We start from the raw sequence: 16,126 nt of genomic DNA, 5'->3' as shown, positions 1-16,126 counted from the left end.
TGTTATATCTAAGAATAATGAGGCAGTTCATCTCCAAAGCCTACATAACCAACTCAAATTCTAGTTTTAGCATCTTGTATTGATACACTACATTCTTCTTATGAAAAGCTACAAACGTTTTTACCTATGGAGATATTGAATCTCACAATCAGGGTATTCTGGAAATTTGAAGGGAATTTTGGAAGTTATGACAAAACATTGGGGGTATTTTGGGAACTTTTGAAATTTGAGGGCTATTTTGGAATTTCCACAAATTAGAGGAGAAATGTCACATCTTTGTTCTTAGGTGTCTCTCTATTGCCCAGTTTATAAGCCCACAATTCATGTAGAAAGTGGTTAATGGGAGTAAACAAGTTTGGACTGCAAAGATATCGCCATGCTCTTGTCGAAAGGTAGCGTGCTCATAAGCAGCCATGGCCGTAGCTGTGTGAGCTTCCCCCTGGTGTCCCCACAACAGAAAAGTGCCCAGGGTAAGCTCCAGACTCCCCTCTGCTTCTCCATTTCAATGCCTGCTGATCCATCGAAGCTCCTTTGGCAGACCCTGCCCACACGGTTCCTGGGGTTGTTATCACCGGAGGGAGCAGGGGGCTTGGTTTTGCACTCGCCCATGAATTCTTGGCTCGTGGCGCTCGTGTCTCCATATGTGGCCGCAATGAAGGCCGATTGCGTGCTGCTTCAGAAGCCCTGCAGAGAGAGCATCCCCATTGCTCCTTGTCTTTCATTCCTTGTGATGTCTCTATTCCCCAAGATGTTGCTCGCTTTGCACTCTTCTCTGAGGAGACTTTGCAAGGCAATATCCATTTTTGGATCAACAATGCTGGTGCGTATCACTTCTGTCGTTTCATGTGGTTTGTTAGATAGCTAGTAGATGCTCATTTCTGTGTGCGCAAGCATACACACACTTTGTGAGTAGCTGCACATTTCCCAGTGTGAAGTTTTTTGTCTAATTTTCTTTCCTCCGCAATGTGCATAGGCCCTAAAAATATTGTGCAAATTTGATCCTTAGTGTTGCATATGCCCTGTACCAACTGCCTTCAACTGGTATTTATTTTATTGGCTCTGACATAGTATGCAGACCTTCATAGGAATGTATGCTTATGTGTGTTTTAAACTTACTGCTGCATAGTAGCAACATTGGTTGGATGTAAGTTGGTGCCATGCATGATGGTCCTATACTTTTGTGGATAACTACCACACACACACACTCTTGGTCACTTTACTTGGGCTGCTTCTTACTCAATCCACACACACTTCACTCCTGCTTTGGTCTCAATAGTGTGATCTGGTCGTTATATTGTCTTGTGTAATGCTCACCTTGAATAGTAACCCGCATGATAGACTCTGGATATTAGAGCTTATCCCTAAACCATTTCATATGTTATTACGAGATGGCCTAGAATATTGTACCTATATGCGCTAGGTGGAACTCGCCAATACATGACCCTTTGAGCAGTTTGGGCTCGTGGAACCTTCCACTTAAAGCTTAAAATTTGCGGCTCTCCTATGAGCCGAAATCCCTTTTTCAGCTTATAGTGCTAGGGTTTGTATGCATCAGGTTGAATGCACCCCTAAGCATGCTTGTTTTGTGATGTTACTTTGTAGTTGGTAGGAATACTCCCCTTTAAAAAAAAACTTACTATTTAATGGGTATAATGATCCTGGCATAAATGGTTACAATCCCTTTAAGGATACCCCTCTCCCGAGTATGATGTGTCGTGCCTTTATGGCTCTCTCACTGTTTTCTGGGCTGCCCCTATGTAGTCGTGGCGTCTCTACTCTGGTTTTTGCAGCAAAGCCGACCTTGGCTTAAGCCGCTACCCCCTACACCCAATCGGGGCCTACTATGTACATTTCCTCTCTTGAAGCTACCCGAGCTTGCAACCTGGCTTATTCACCGACTATGTTCGTTTGCTCTCTTCAATAACATCATGTCTTTCCTCTCCAACAATACCTGGTGCACCTGCGCTATGGATTTGGAGGATCTCCCCTACACCAAGGCTATGACAACAACACACACAACTTCCAACATTCCTTGGGGATAATTTGGATCCTGTTGCTGGACTCGATGCTGAACTTGAAGCTCCTCATGTTGGCGTATACTTTTGCGGTGCTGGTCTAGACTGGTTTAAGGGCTGTATTAGTAAGGTGAGGGTTATTTTTCCCTCACTTAGCTTTGAACTTCGTATCGTCTTGCATTCTATGAATGGGGGTTGTCGTTGCTTATTGATTAGCAGTCTTCAATATGGAATGAATGATGATGCTGGTGGCTATGGCTGAGCTGTTTTACCTTTTTTGGTTTGGAAAGAGGTAAATTGATATTGTATTGATGGATATTGTATATGTGATTAAAGTTACTGTTGTTGAGGTACTTATATATTATGTGTTTTTGATGAAAGATTGTGCGAAACAAGGCTCTGTTCATTTCAACTTCTTAATCGTATATAACACCATGAGATTGATTTAGCAATGTTAGCTTCTTCTCATTATGATTTGGAAAAAATTCTGAGGTTTCTTTTTTATAATTTCTAGATGATGGTGGTCATTTGATGGCACAGGTGGTTTACCTAATATGGAGCTATTAAGATCTCTTACTTGATATCGTTTTGGTGTTTGAGTTCAAAATTTTGCTCATTTTCCCTTAGGGCTATAAAAGGTGTGTTCTATCTCAAATTGAGAGAACCACTGGTACACACTTTGGGAACTGGCGGCTTAACGGAGAGCCCTGATAGGCTGACTAGGAAGGATCTATGCATTAGCTGATGGTACTTGCTGGCTGTTAGCATATAGTTTGTAACTGACTTTATGGGTTACTTCACTGGGTGATTGATGGCTTGGGCTGTTGTACCTACTTACTAACACAGCTTGCTCACCCATGCCGCATACTTTGGTGACGGGATTTTCAAAACCTAACTTGTGCTGGATGTGCTTTGGTCTAAAAGCCTCGGTTTGATGCTCTTAGATAATACAAGTGATATTTGTTACGAGTTCTTACTCATGTTGGCTGAGAATGTTGCTGGCTCTTGATGCTTTCATCAATCTGTTGTTTATAGGAATTCTGATCCTTTACTTTTGAAACTAATGGAGCTTTATGACCTGGTGGTGCTTGGGCATCTGCTGGCTTGGAATCACTATTGCATAAGTAAAACCGGGGATCACTTACAATGTGTAGTTTTGAAATCTGCTCATCTGATGTAAAAGAGATATTTTTTTCTTCGTTTTGTCTACAGTAGTAAAGCATTACTCGGTCAAACACTATTTTCTTGGATTAATTGCAAGTAATGAACATGCTTTTGATAGTTATTACTCCTAATGCTTAGGATCATTTCCTGGCTATTATTTTCCATGCTGCTGTTTGGGATACTGGCAGTGCTTGAGCATCTACTGGCTCGGAATGCCTAGCTGATATAGTGTTATTATGCTTTCCTACTTTTGAGCTTTGAAAGTCCATACCCTATGGTAGGTATAATTTGGGTTTTCTTGAATCACCTACTCTCTTATGATCTCAGTTGAGTTATGATACGTGGCTATTGACAGTTCTTTCATATTAAGTGACTTGGCTCATATTGAGTGACTTGGGAATGGGAAACGGAGACCTGAAAATGGCCATTCTGAAACCGGCCTGTTCAATCCAAAAAGGGCGGTAGACTTTACTTTAAACCTTGATTTAGCTTTCACCCATTATTAGTTGTCTATTTTACCTGTACTTTCAGGACACAACAAAGGGGAGAGGGATACAGGCTGCTAGATTGCACCTGTAAGAGTAGACGGACACCAGATTGGCCCCTAACTTAAGCGCCCCTTTTGGTATTTCTTTATTGTTCAAAAGAGGGAATAAAGTTTAAACGCTATGGTTCCCTACAAGCTGCCCCGCACAAACTCGGCTGAATTTCCACTGTTCCAGCCCGATTTCGGTAGCATAACTATACTAGAACCCTTCACGGTCAGTATTCCCACGTATTAAATGACTTTCCCGACGCGTACGGGCACTTTGCAAAACTTGGCGAGAATCTGCAGCACGCTGAATTCTCTGTTTTCAGCCCTGAAAATGTGCCAGATCGCCTGTACAGCGGTCCCCTTGCGTCCCCGAACCTCCTGGGGGTATTAGGGTCCGTTTAGGGCCAAAACCCTAAACCTGCAAAAATACACAGCAGGCTGTAATTTACTGTTTCGGGCTCCGTTTCGCGTGCCGGTCGCATCCTTAGCAAGTCCTCGAGCTCCCGCACCTGTAGGGCTACTTGCCCTTTGAATCGGACGAGATTTCTGGTGTGAAACCTCTCCGAATTCACCTGTACCTGCGGGGGGATTAGCCGCTAGCTAATCCAGTACCTGTACAAGAGGCTCTTGCCTCGGCAATCGCGCATGAACCCACACAACTGTACATTGGTCAAATGAAGAGCCCACTAGAGGGGCATAACATACTGCCAAAGGGGAGAGAGAGGGCAGTGCGTAGCGTGCAGGGCATCACTCCTGGCACCGCATTGTACATAGGAGGGAAAGCAAGCACTCCATAGCTCTTAACCTGTGACAGAGACTTGCAAAATGAGCCTCCCAGCTATAAATCACGTTTTTGCCTTCTCTATAAGTAGTAAACTGGCCTCAGAGTGCCAAGTGTCACTCATTTGTGCATTTTCTTGCTTTAGACCCTCGGGTCTAAAAATATCTCAACCGGTTGCCCAGTTGACTTCACGGCAGAGTAAGAAAATGTTCCCCTTGTCATTCCGGAGGTAATAACGTCAACACATTTTCAGGTCCCAAAATAGCAGTTCCCTAAATTTTAGGAGATGCTGCCATTGTATCTTTCTAGGTCATCCGACCCTCTTTGTACACTGTGGCCACATCCAGAACTGAAATGTAGCCTCTGTAGCAAAGGATTCCACTTTGGCTAGTCAATGACCCCACTTTGGCTAACCAGTCTTTGTCCAATCTTAGTGCTCTCTTGCCCTCAGGCCTGGACTCCCTCTGGACAGTTCCACACTAGCTATGCAATGTAGGGCAGTTAGATTTCCCGAGGGGTGTTTCCAAAAAGTGAAAGTAAATAGATAATAAGAAAGAAATCAACAAAAAGGATAGATAGTAGTCACACGCTGGTGACACATTCCCTGTACTATCACACACACACATAAAAAAAATTTGTTGCATGCTCACATGTTCATTTATATGAGCATATTCATGTACATTGTGCGTGGGTGTGCACATTCTCACACACTCAATGTATTTTCCCATGTAGACTAGAGTGTACGTGCATGAGAGAGAGAGAGAGAGAGAGAGAGAGAGAGAGAGAGAGAGAGAGAGAGAGAGAGAGAGAGAGCAGCAGCAGCAACAACAACAACAACAGTAGCATGCTTATGCCACCTTGAGAATGCCCTCAATCCATAGGCATGGCTTTGGTGTGTGCTCTTTATCAACCGGGTTTCTTGACATTGCATGGGACTCTTTGCCATTTTTCTTTTTGGGTGTTCCCTTTCGTCCCATTTGTCACTGGTCGTCCTCAGTCTCGACATCGTTGAGGCTTCTTTGCTAGTTTTGGGTACCACTTTGACCACCCCCCACCATCAACTTGGTGTGTTCTTATCCCTGAGGTCGGCTTTGGTGACGGACGTTGTTCGCTCTCTCAATGGGTGCACCCTCTTGTGCCCGATAATTGGACTCCCTCCTCAGTCCAATATCAAAGACTTTCTTTAGTCCACCCTCTGAGGTTTTTTGGGTCGGATTTTGGAGTTGTCTTTTCTCAGTAGAGGCTATTTCATGGTTCACTTATTTGATACCAGGACAATGGAGGCATTCTGTTAGCTCTCTCCCATTGTTTCAAGTTCTCATATGGTGGTTCTCACTCCGTGGTATCCAGATTTCAGTGTGGATGAGTTGGAGCGCTGCCAGTAGATCCCTCAATTTTTGATTATCTTTTTCATTCCTTGGCGTAAGACTTGAGCATCATCCGTTGGCTGTGGCATTTGCACGACGATGGGGCTTGGTCATGCTAGGCTCTACCACTTATGACTTGGAGGCAATTCGAGTATACATGTATGTTCTGAGCTCCAGGGTTTCCAGGTTCCTTGGAGGTGGTGTGCCATGGATAGGTTGTTATTGTGAGGTAATTCTTTCTATCTTTTGTGGTGCGTATGCCCTATTAACTACCTCATTTTTGTGCTAATTTTTTCGATTTAATGCTTCTTTTAGTGCTAGGCTTCATTATGGCTGAGTCTGCCCTTGATCTCCGGAGTCATGACAGAAACTCAGTACGTTGAACTTTGTGTTGATGTATGCTCATGTGTGTGTGCGTGTGGTGTGTGTTGTGTTTGGGAGCATATGTTAGTACCTTGTTCTACACCCACTATTGGGCACTGACGACGTTAGTGGGGATGTCGTGGTATTTAGTCAATACTATGCATGATGGAGTTGATGGTTATATTGTCTTGTGGGTGACTACCATGGGTCTATACCTTGCACTTTCCTTTAAGGGTGAATCTGGGCTTATCCTGGATTCATCTAGGTATATATATGTTATTGTGAGGTTACAAGTGACTAGTTGTCCGGATCAGTGTCCCTGGTGCCACCAGTTTGGACACATGGCACGTGAGTGTCCCACTTGACCTCGTTCTCGATAGTAGCCTTGGCATGCTAGTTCTCAGTCGCCACCCCCATCTTCTTAGAGCTCGAGCTACCTTCACTTCCTCAACCTGCATTGATTTAATGTGATCCTCCACCTCTGTTGATCCCTCTCCATTGCAACCTGCCACTCATCCTTGCGGTGCTCCCCTTCGCCTGAACCCCTCCTTGATACCGGTTTCACGTATGTTTATGGGTTGTAGCTCCGTGGGCCTTCCATCATGTTGAGATGAATGGTGACGGTCCTGCCCTACTCTAGGTGTAGGTATACTTGTTGCGTAGGTCCCAACGCTTTGTCTCATTGGTGGGTAGTTGTCAGCATCTTATCTATCTTTCGACCTTCCTTTGTCACGTGACACATCTAACCCTATGTGTACGTGGACAAGCTACTTCATGGCAAGGGTTGGGTTCAGTTCAGTCTACTTCAGTCAGTCTAGAATAAAAAGTGATCTGGCACTTTTGTGAGTCTGTTCGCAAATCGTGCATGTCTAGACACTCAGAATAGATGCATATCCTCTGGTTGCACACAACATGATCATCAGATTTCCGTCAGAACCCATCAGTAGCATTTTTACAGTGCATAGACCTATTTTCCCTATTTTTGACATTTTTCAGTTATTATTTCAAGTGACTTTTGTTGGGAACTAGGTAGGGCAATTTTGCTAAGATAATATATAAGCAGCCTAGCACTAGCACTATCTGGCAGAAGAAGAAGGAGAGCATCAGGCACTCAGTGCAACAGGCCTCTGGAGACCCTTTTCAGCAAGACGACCCTCCCCCCCCCTTCAACCTGGCGTTTTCGGAGCCCTACGGCCAGCGTTTTCAGCCCCTGCAGATAGCGTTTTTCAACATCATTGCATCAGCGATTTCAGCCATAGAAGACCAACAACTTCGGCCCATGAACTTGCGTTTATTGAACAGCTGGTGCCTCAGCCAACGTTTTTTGCACAACAATAACCAGCGTTTTTGCACAGCCATACTAGCGTTTTCAACAAGGCAAATTCAACAGATAGAAGAGCAGCATATCAGCGTTTTGCATCAGCAAATTCAGCGACATGAAGCCTAGCAAGCCAACGTTTTTGCAACAGTAGCAAGTTTGGATTCGAAGCATTCAGTTTCCAGCCATAGTCTCGTCCTCATCGTCACCCCCGTCGGCCTCGACTTAGCCCCACTAGATTTGCATCAACATCTTGTACCAGATTGTGCAATCAATAGTAGACCACTCTCGCCATCGTGAGTGGGGCCCTTGGAGGAGGGTTTTACAACGTCTCTGGTGTCGTATTCTCTTCTCTCTATCTCTCAGTCTCATGCACTTCCATTCACAGTGTCCATTCACTTTGTTTGTGTCCATTGCACTCTCTCACTAAAGGAACGAAAGGCTCTCCCTTCCGTAAGTAAAAGGAACCCTTGAGCACAGTTCGGAGCACTCATCTTGAGCAAAGTTCAACATTCACTTCCGCTGCTCCTTACAGTGGTATCAGAGCTTTGGCAGTGTTCCGTATCACTCAAGGAAAGAACCACAAGAACCACAGATTTTTTTTTGCTTGTTGAGGTCGCACGTATCTCAAGTCCTCTTGGGCGTGTCGATTCCTAATCGTGTTTTTGAAGCGTGACAGGAAGCCCAAGAAAGAAGGGCTTGTCCAGCCTCCCCTTGTGCTTCTTTTCACTCATTGAGAGCGGACCGTGCACTTAGCGGCCGGCCAATCGGCGTGAGGTGGGAAAAAGCAACCTTGGTGTGAGCGCAAGGCCGCCAAGGGGTTCGCCCGCAGAAAAGAGCAGAACTCGGGTGAAGAGAAGATCCTTCTCTAACACAGATTGCAAGCGAAAGAAGACCTCAAGAACCTCAAGAACCCAAGACCCTCAAGACCCCCAAGAATCTCAAGACCCTCAAGAACCCAAGACTCGTGAGAACTCAAGTTCCTCGTGAACTTAAGAACCCAAGACTTCAGTGGATGGTCATCACCCGAAGCGGAATGGATTCTTCGCTTGGAGGTGGTGAGCATGGGAGTTGCGAAGAAGAGTTTTCCTCACCAGGAGGTTTTTCCGACCCTTCCCCATCTACGCCAAGGATTGCACCAGATCCTATGGAGGCTTGGTGCAAGACGATGATGGACATGATGACAACGTGGCATGAAGCAAGAATGGCAGCCATGGAGCGTGAACGCGAGCAATTACGCTTGGAGGCCAAAGAGTTTGATCGCACGTACAAAGAAACAAGGTAGGATCCGTACGTACGTACGGATCTGTACGTCCGTACCGTACCGTACGGATTTGTGCAGTACGTTTTGTTTTGTTTTGTTTTTTGGTTTGTTTTTTTTTTTTTTTTTTTTTTTTGTGTGGGGCCGCAGTGCTGTGGGTAATATGTGGAAATAAACCCTATTGTGGCAGGAATTTTTGGTTTGCCCTTCTTTAGCCTTATCCCAACACCTAGTTTTGTAGACATTTCGACACAACTTGCATTTATAGAGCACACACGAACGTCATTGCGGTGGTGAATATAGGAGGGCAAGCACGATCATGAACTCGTATGAAAGCTTTGCCTTGGTTTATAGAATAGTGAACTAACATCCTTGGAGTGATACTTATGAATTTTTTATCAAGTATAGACCATATTGTAGGTTTTTGGAATTAAAAAAAAAAACCTACGAATTTTACGTACCTAACAACTCTATCCATTCGGTACTACGTACAGGTCGTATGGAATACGTACCATACCTTACGTACCTTACCACCTTGCAAAGAAAGAAAAACAGAATTGGATCGCAAGAATGTTGTTCATTCTTCCTCTCTCATTTCTAATGTGCAGGCGAATAGATTGAAGAGATTCGAGAAAAGGAGACTCTCTTAGTCTCTTCTTCTCCCAAGCATGACACACAGGATTCACATAATGATAAGCATGATGATTTGAATGATAATGATGAGCATGATGATTTGGATGACACTGACAAGCATGATGATTTGCATGATGACCACGGATGTGATTTCTCACAAGCATGATGATTTGTATGATCAAGACGTGATTGTTCACGAGGATGATGGTTTAGTTGATGCTTTTTCTGGTGAAGCTAACCTCATTGCAGATTCAATCAATCACGAAGAACGGAACTTGGCTCTCGAGTCGAGGTCTTATTTTAAGTGACTTTTGTTGGGAACTAGGTAGGGCAATTTTGCTAGGTAGGGCAATTTTGCTAAGATAATATATAAGCAACCTAGCACTAGCACTATTTGGCAGAAGAAGGAGAGCATCAGGCACTCAGTGCAGCAGGCCTCTGGAGACCCTTCTCAGCAAGACGACCCCCCCCTTCAACTTGGCGTTTTTGGAGCCCTACAGCCAGCGTTTTCAGCCCCTGTAGATAGCGTTTTTCAGCATCATTGCATCAACGATTTCAGCCATAGAAGACCAGCAACTTCAGCCCATGAACCTGCGTTTTTGAACAGTTGGCACCTCAGCCAACGTTTTTTGCACAGCAATAACCAACGTTTTTGCATAGCCATACCAGCGTTTTCAACAAGGTAAATTCAGCAGATATAAGAGCAATATATCAGCGTTTTGCATCAGTAAATTCAGCGACATGAAGCCTAGCAAGCCAATGTTTTTGCAATAGTAGCAAGTCCGGATTCGAAGCATTCAGTTTCCAGCCATAGTCTCGTCCTCGTTGTCACCCCCGTCGGCCTCGACTTAGCCCCACTAGATTTGCATCAGCATCTTGTACCAGATTGTGCAATCAATAGTAGACCACTCTCGCCATCGAGAGTGGGGCCCTTGGAGGAGGGTTTTACGTCTCTTGTGTTGTATTCTCTTCTCTCTCTATCTCTCAGTCTCATGCACTTCCATTCATAGTGTCCATTCACTTTGTTTGTGTCCATTGCACACTCTCACTAAATGAACGGAAGGCTCTCCCTTCCGTAAGTAAAAGGAACCCTTGAGCACAGTTCGGAGCACTCATCTTGAGCAAAGTTCAATATTCACTTCCGCTGCACCTTGCATCCTTTTACTTGGAAGGTTCTTGGATAGGTGGCAGTCATTAAAACTTATCTTTGAAACGGGCATAATTTCACGTACGGACTTAGATTGCGAAAATTTTATTGACTAAATAGAGAGTAAGAGCAGCTCTATAAATTTTAAGGGGAACTCCTCTATGCTAGTGCTTACGCTTCTTGCTAAGAGCAGTTTTTTTGAAAAAAACGTCATTTGAGGGGTTCAAGTTTTAATTTAAGTTAGGGCGGTCTAAAATTGATTTTTTGATCCTTTTTTGACTACTATCTTGGACATAGTTTTGACTTCACTCAATTCAAACACCATAGAGGCATCCCCCACAAGTCTTTTGGACTCGAAGAAACTCACTAAAATTGAAAAACGCATTCCTACAACTTAGAACAGAAAAAAGTCGCAAGGTGAGAAGTTAATGTGAAGTTTGAGTTACAAAATGGTTGCCATTTAGGTTGAGGTGAGTCAATGTAATGTGTAGGTAAGTGAATGATGGTGAATGCTCAAGATAAGTACTCAATGTATACTCAAGGTTCCTTTTACTTCATTAGAGAGTTCCTTTTACTTTATGAGAGATGCGCAAAGACTCGAGAGAGGAGGGAATAATACTTTGAGTGAAGCTTCTATGATATATATATAGAGGGGGTCCCAAAGCCCCCTCCAAGCGCCCCCCTCTCTGTTCCTTTTACTTCATTAGAGAGTTCCTTTTACTTTATGAGAGATGCGTAAAGACTCGAGAGAGGAGGGAATGATACTTTGAGTGAAGCTTCTATGATATATATATATATATATATATATATAGAGGGGGTCCCAAAGCCCCCTCCAAGCGCCCCCCTCTCTGTTGCTACAGAGGTATTTGCTTTAGATTGCACAAATGCTCATACAATGGTCTTAGATGCTGAGATATTGATGAGACCTTGTTGTAGGTACTTGGATCTGCGAGGCTAAAGGCTGAAAACTAAAAACGCTAGGGCTGATTTGGCTTGAGGCTGCGATCTGATGATGAGGCTAGGGCATAAATCTGAAAACGTTGGGCTGATTTTGTTGATGAAGCTGGTGATGGGAAAACGGTGAAGGTATTGGTGCTGCAACTACTTGTAAGTTGTACTACGGGTACTGGATGTCTCTAGAGGCGACCCCTAGGGTCTCCTATACAGGTGTGCAAAAGTTTGGGTCAAGTAGTCCCACGATTGTACAAAATGATGCTCATATGTCTCTTATTAATAAGTTGTTGAACTACTAATAAAAGGTCCTTCGTATGCAGCTAGTACCTAGGGTTGGTACTAATGGTGCTATATGGGAACACTTCCTAGTGCCTACACCTAGCAGACATTGGTTGTGCTCATGTGCAATCAAAGGATATGTAGCTACTTTAGAGTGCCTGGACATGCACGTTCCACATACAGGCTCCTGAGCACTTTCTAGGATGTCCCAAACCCTAGAAATAGGAGTTACAGCTTGGTCCACATGCACATAGGGTTAGATGTACATGTGCATGTCAAGGACTAGCTTGAGAGCTTGGATAGATTTTGTAAACTATTCGTAATCACCTACCACGAGGGTTTCCAGATCAAGTGAGAGGAATGATTCATATGCAAATAGCTAGAATATCACAACACCTTTAAGGTTGCATATGTCAAGTTTTGAATTTTGTACTACTTTGGTTATTCTTGCCTCTTCTAGGTAGGTTCTGTTAACGTTTGGAGCATCTCAAGTGAATAGCCCAATGTGATCCCATTATTTATTTTGGCTTTAGATTTTTATTTTACTTATTTGTCAAAGTTTGGGTAGGGCAATTTACTGAGGTGGCTATATGAGCACATTTAGCCCCCATTGTATTATAATCAATTCATTGCCAAGGTTGGTTAGTTCACTAGTCTCTCTCTCTCTCTCTCTCTCTCTCTCTCTCTCTCTCTCTCACACACACACACACACACATCTCCTCTCTTTGGTCTCTACGCTTCCGCATGGTCGACTTTGACATGGTATCAAAGCCTTGGTGGAGAAATTAGCACGTGTTGAGAAGCTGCGGAGATCCCTCACCTTTGTTGCGGTGCCATCACCTCCCACTTTGCAATTAGCGTTTTAAAACGTTGCTCGTATGAGTTCCTCTGTCACTGCCCTTGCATTTTAAAACGCTTAGCATTGCAACCCTTAGTGCCGTCCTCCATTGTCTCCCCGGCGGTGTGTTTTAAAACTCCCGTAGCTTGTGGTACTTGGCGCAACAACTCCCCTTGTGACATCGTGTTGGAACGTTGCTTGTTGCTTGGGCGACGACCCTCTTCCCCGCCAACGTTTTGAAACGCATCCCGACAGTGCCCAACCCTCCTCTTCCTTGACGGTGATAACGTGGCCTTCCTATGAGTGACCCAAAGGCCCCTCCTCTTGGGGAAGCAAAGCCTCACGTAGTCCAGAGGAAACTAGTGACAAAAGCGTCTGCCCTAGGAGCTTGGGTGCATAGGCCTGGTCGTTCTTCTTGTGCACTTTTTTGGTGTATGAGGGGAATGGCCGGGAGTGCCCAACCGGACTCCTAAAACAAAACAAAACAAAAAACCCAAAGGCCCCTCCTTGCCTTAGCGTTTTAAAACGCCACCTAGCAAAGGCTTTTCAGTACCCCTTTGGGCATTGGAGGTGACCGCCCCCCCTTTCCCCTCCCCCGCGATGGGTGTGAATTTGTGGTGCACAAACCCCTGTCACGAGGACGTGGCAACTGCTAACCTTAGTTGTTGGTTTCTTTCCAATGATTTTTGTTTAATTTTTGAGACCCTCTTTTTGAAGTTGTAAATGGTCAGACATTGTATGGCCAATGTGAACGGTAGTTTCACCCGCAGACGGAAAGTTGGTTGGCACTGGAATTCGTAAAGTAAGAGGATGTCTAGGCTCAGAGCAAGATCATGTAGGTCCCCCCGTCGCACTTAGCAAGTTGGTGGATAGGAAGTGAACTCAATAAAGGCATAAAGTCAAGGTGGGATCACCAACAGAAAGTATCCGACAGTTGGGCCATATTGCACTTTTGGATGCGGTCCCAATGAGGATAGATGGTCAGAAGACCAGCGGGAGCCCGACGGAAGCATCTCCTAAAAATTAGGGAACTGCTATTTTGGGCCGTGAAATGTGTTCGCGTCATTACCTTCGGTATGACCAAGGGAACATTTTATTACTTTGTTGCAAAGTCAACTGATGCACCAGTTGAGAGATTTTTAAGCAGGAAGCCCACTGCGGGGAAATTGCATGTACGAGTGCCAAGTGGCACTTTTTGGTCAATTTACCAAGTCTGGGAGAACAGAATCCGTAATTGACTTTTTGGAGCAGTTTTGGAGGCTGATAACTGCGATTTTCAGCCATTTCTCTCCATTTTTGAGCTTCCTATGACTTTGCCTAGGTCCAAGGAGCTCATTTGCAGCATTGGAAGGCATCAGATGCGTGTTTACTGGGCTGTTTTGCTGCGTTTTCAGCGATACGCAGGTTTTAGTAGCCATGGAAATCTTCCCCTTTTTGCATCTATTTGTTCACAGATGCATTACAGGTTACGGGCAGAAGAGGGGGCGCTCGATTTATGCTTGGGGGATGCTTCATTGAGAACCTGTCTCACAGGTTAAGAGCTATGGAGTGCTTTCTTTCCCTCTCATGTACAGTGTGGTGCTAGGAGTGATGCCCTGCACACTACACACTGCTCTCTCTCCCCCCTACGTGCAGTTATGTGATGCCCCACAAGAGGGCTCTTCATTTGACTGATGTACAGTTGTGTGGGTTCATGCTTTTGTGCTGAGGCAAGAGCCTCCTTGAGCAGGAACAGGGGTAGTTGACTGCTACTCCAAAGCAGGCACCGGTGAGGGTCATAACCTCACCATACAGGTGCAAAATCAGCGCTGTGAATGCGCTGTAATTTGATTGTTTTTCAGTCATACGGATGCCAAGACACTTGGGAATAGTGCCCCACTGGCAGAGGACAGTTAGGGGACTGTTTGGGGCTGAAAACAGGGCTAAAACCAGTAAATACAGCGTGCTGAATTTACTGTTTTTGGGCAGGAATCAGAGGGTTTGTGCCAGTGGAAGTGAGTTCCAGCAAGGGAATTGGTTTCACGCAAGTTTTGGGGTTGTTATGCTGCCGAAATTTGGCCAAATCATGTCGTATCTAGAGGGATACAAGTCAAGGATTCCCAGGACTCTACTTTGTAATTTACCCTCTCAAAGAATAAAGAAATATCGAAAGGGGCGCCAATTTTGGGGCCTACAGGTTGTCGGCGTTTGCTCGGAGCATTCTAGCTTCCGAGCTGTGTGTGTTCAAGTGTTAATTCCCGTCGCAGGTTTCCTTTGCAAGGTGCTTTGTGTGTGTGTTTAAAGTAAAGAATTTCGGGTGAAAGCCAACGCCTACCGCTCCACCACGGGCCGGTTTCAAGGTTCCATTGCTGGGATATCAATGACTTTTTCCTCAAGGAGTGAGCCTCGGTTGTTTTGGGTAAAGATACAGTACAGGAACGCGGGATTACACTATGGCCGACAAAGGGAAGGGCATTATGGAAGAGGGTTCCGCTTCACAAGAAATTGCGCATGTACGTCCTACTTAAAAGTGGTCAAATTAGGGCTGATTTTCTGTTGCGTTTTTAGGGCTTGCAAGTATGAACCAAGATGGGATAGGGAGAGGTCTCACGGTGGTAGATTAGCCACTAGATCTCCTGCGAGAGTGATGTGGGTCTGCCAGGTGACACGCTGCTTGCCGATTCTTTGAGGCGATTGCTTGGATTCTTTGACGCATCGGTAAATTATCTTGAAATTTGAACCTACTTGGTCGTGGGTGGTACGTCAGTGTTGTGGAATTATGCTCGTTTGCAGAGGCAAGAGCCTTTTGCACATGTAAAAAGTTAAGGGACAGGTTGCAAGATGCTATGTGGTGAAGTTCAAGAACTATCCTCCTGTGGATGCAAAGTGGATGAAAGAGCATGAACTGTCAGAGTCACCAAATGTATTGCAGCTTTACCTTGAGGCCTTTGGGTTAGAGCCTACGTATGCCCCAACCCAATGTTTGCAAAGGAGGGGTAATGATAGAGCTAGCACATCAAATGTACATATGAATTCAGTGTAATAGATGGAAATGACAAAAGTATGAAGGCCTCATTAAGTCATTTGTATCTATGTGTTACGACCATTCTTGCGGATACATGCGATGATAAAAGAGTGCTAACAACACAAGATCATCAGTGGTATGTATTTATGGTATGCAATCGAGGACGTTTGCGATTTCAAGAGGGGGGTATGTCACGAGGACGTGGCAACTGCTAACCTTAGTTGTTGGTTTCTTTCCAATGATTTTTGTTTAATTTTTGAGACCCTCTTTTTGAAGTTGCAAATGGTCAGACATTGTATGGCCAATGTGAACGGTGGTTTCGCCCGCAGACGGAAAGTTGGTCGGCATTGGAATTCGTAAAGTAAGAGGATGTCTAGGCTCAGAGCAAGATCATGTAGGTCCCCCCGTCGCACTTAGCAAGTTGGTGGATAGGAAGTGAACTCAATAAAGGCATAAAGTCAAGGTGG

General features: G+C 44.7%; 1 protein-coding gene across 2 annotated transcripts in view; it reads left to right on the top strand.

The window, feature by feature from the left end:
• Nucleotides 1-312: 312 nt before the first annotated feature.
• The window catches only part of LOC147444606 (putative chlorophyll(ide) b reductase NYC1, chloroplastic), a 30,459-nt gene continuing 14,645 nt past the window's right edge, over nucleotides 313-16,126 (top strand). Inside the window, exons 1-2 of one of the 2 annotated variants that reach the window (XM_086527156.1) lie at nucleotides 313-470; nucleotides 539-820. In XM_086527156.1, coding sequence (XP_086383282.1) covers nucleotides 377-470; nucleotides 539-820 — 376 coding nt within the window. In that variant the 5' untranslated portion in view covers nucleotides 313-376. Of the gene's footprint in view, nucleotides 471-526; nucleotides 821-16,126 lie in introns of both variants that reach the window. The other variant, XM_086527155.1, reaches the window with a different exon arrangement.

The sequence above is a fragment of the Adiantum capillus-veneris genome, chromosome 13 (assembly GCF_014529385.1).
Source record: "Adiantum capillus-veneris isolate H3 chromosome 13, ASM1452938v2, whole genome shotgun sequence".
NCBI classification, from domain to species: domain Eukaryota; kingdom Viridiplantae; phylum Streptophyta; class Polypodiopsida; order Polypodiales; family Pteridaceae; genus Adiantum; species Adiantum capillus-veneris.
The sequence above is the reverse complement of the archived record's forward strand: the minus strand, read 5'-3'. Positions and strand labels throughout refer to the sequence as shown.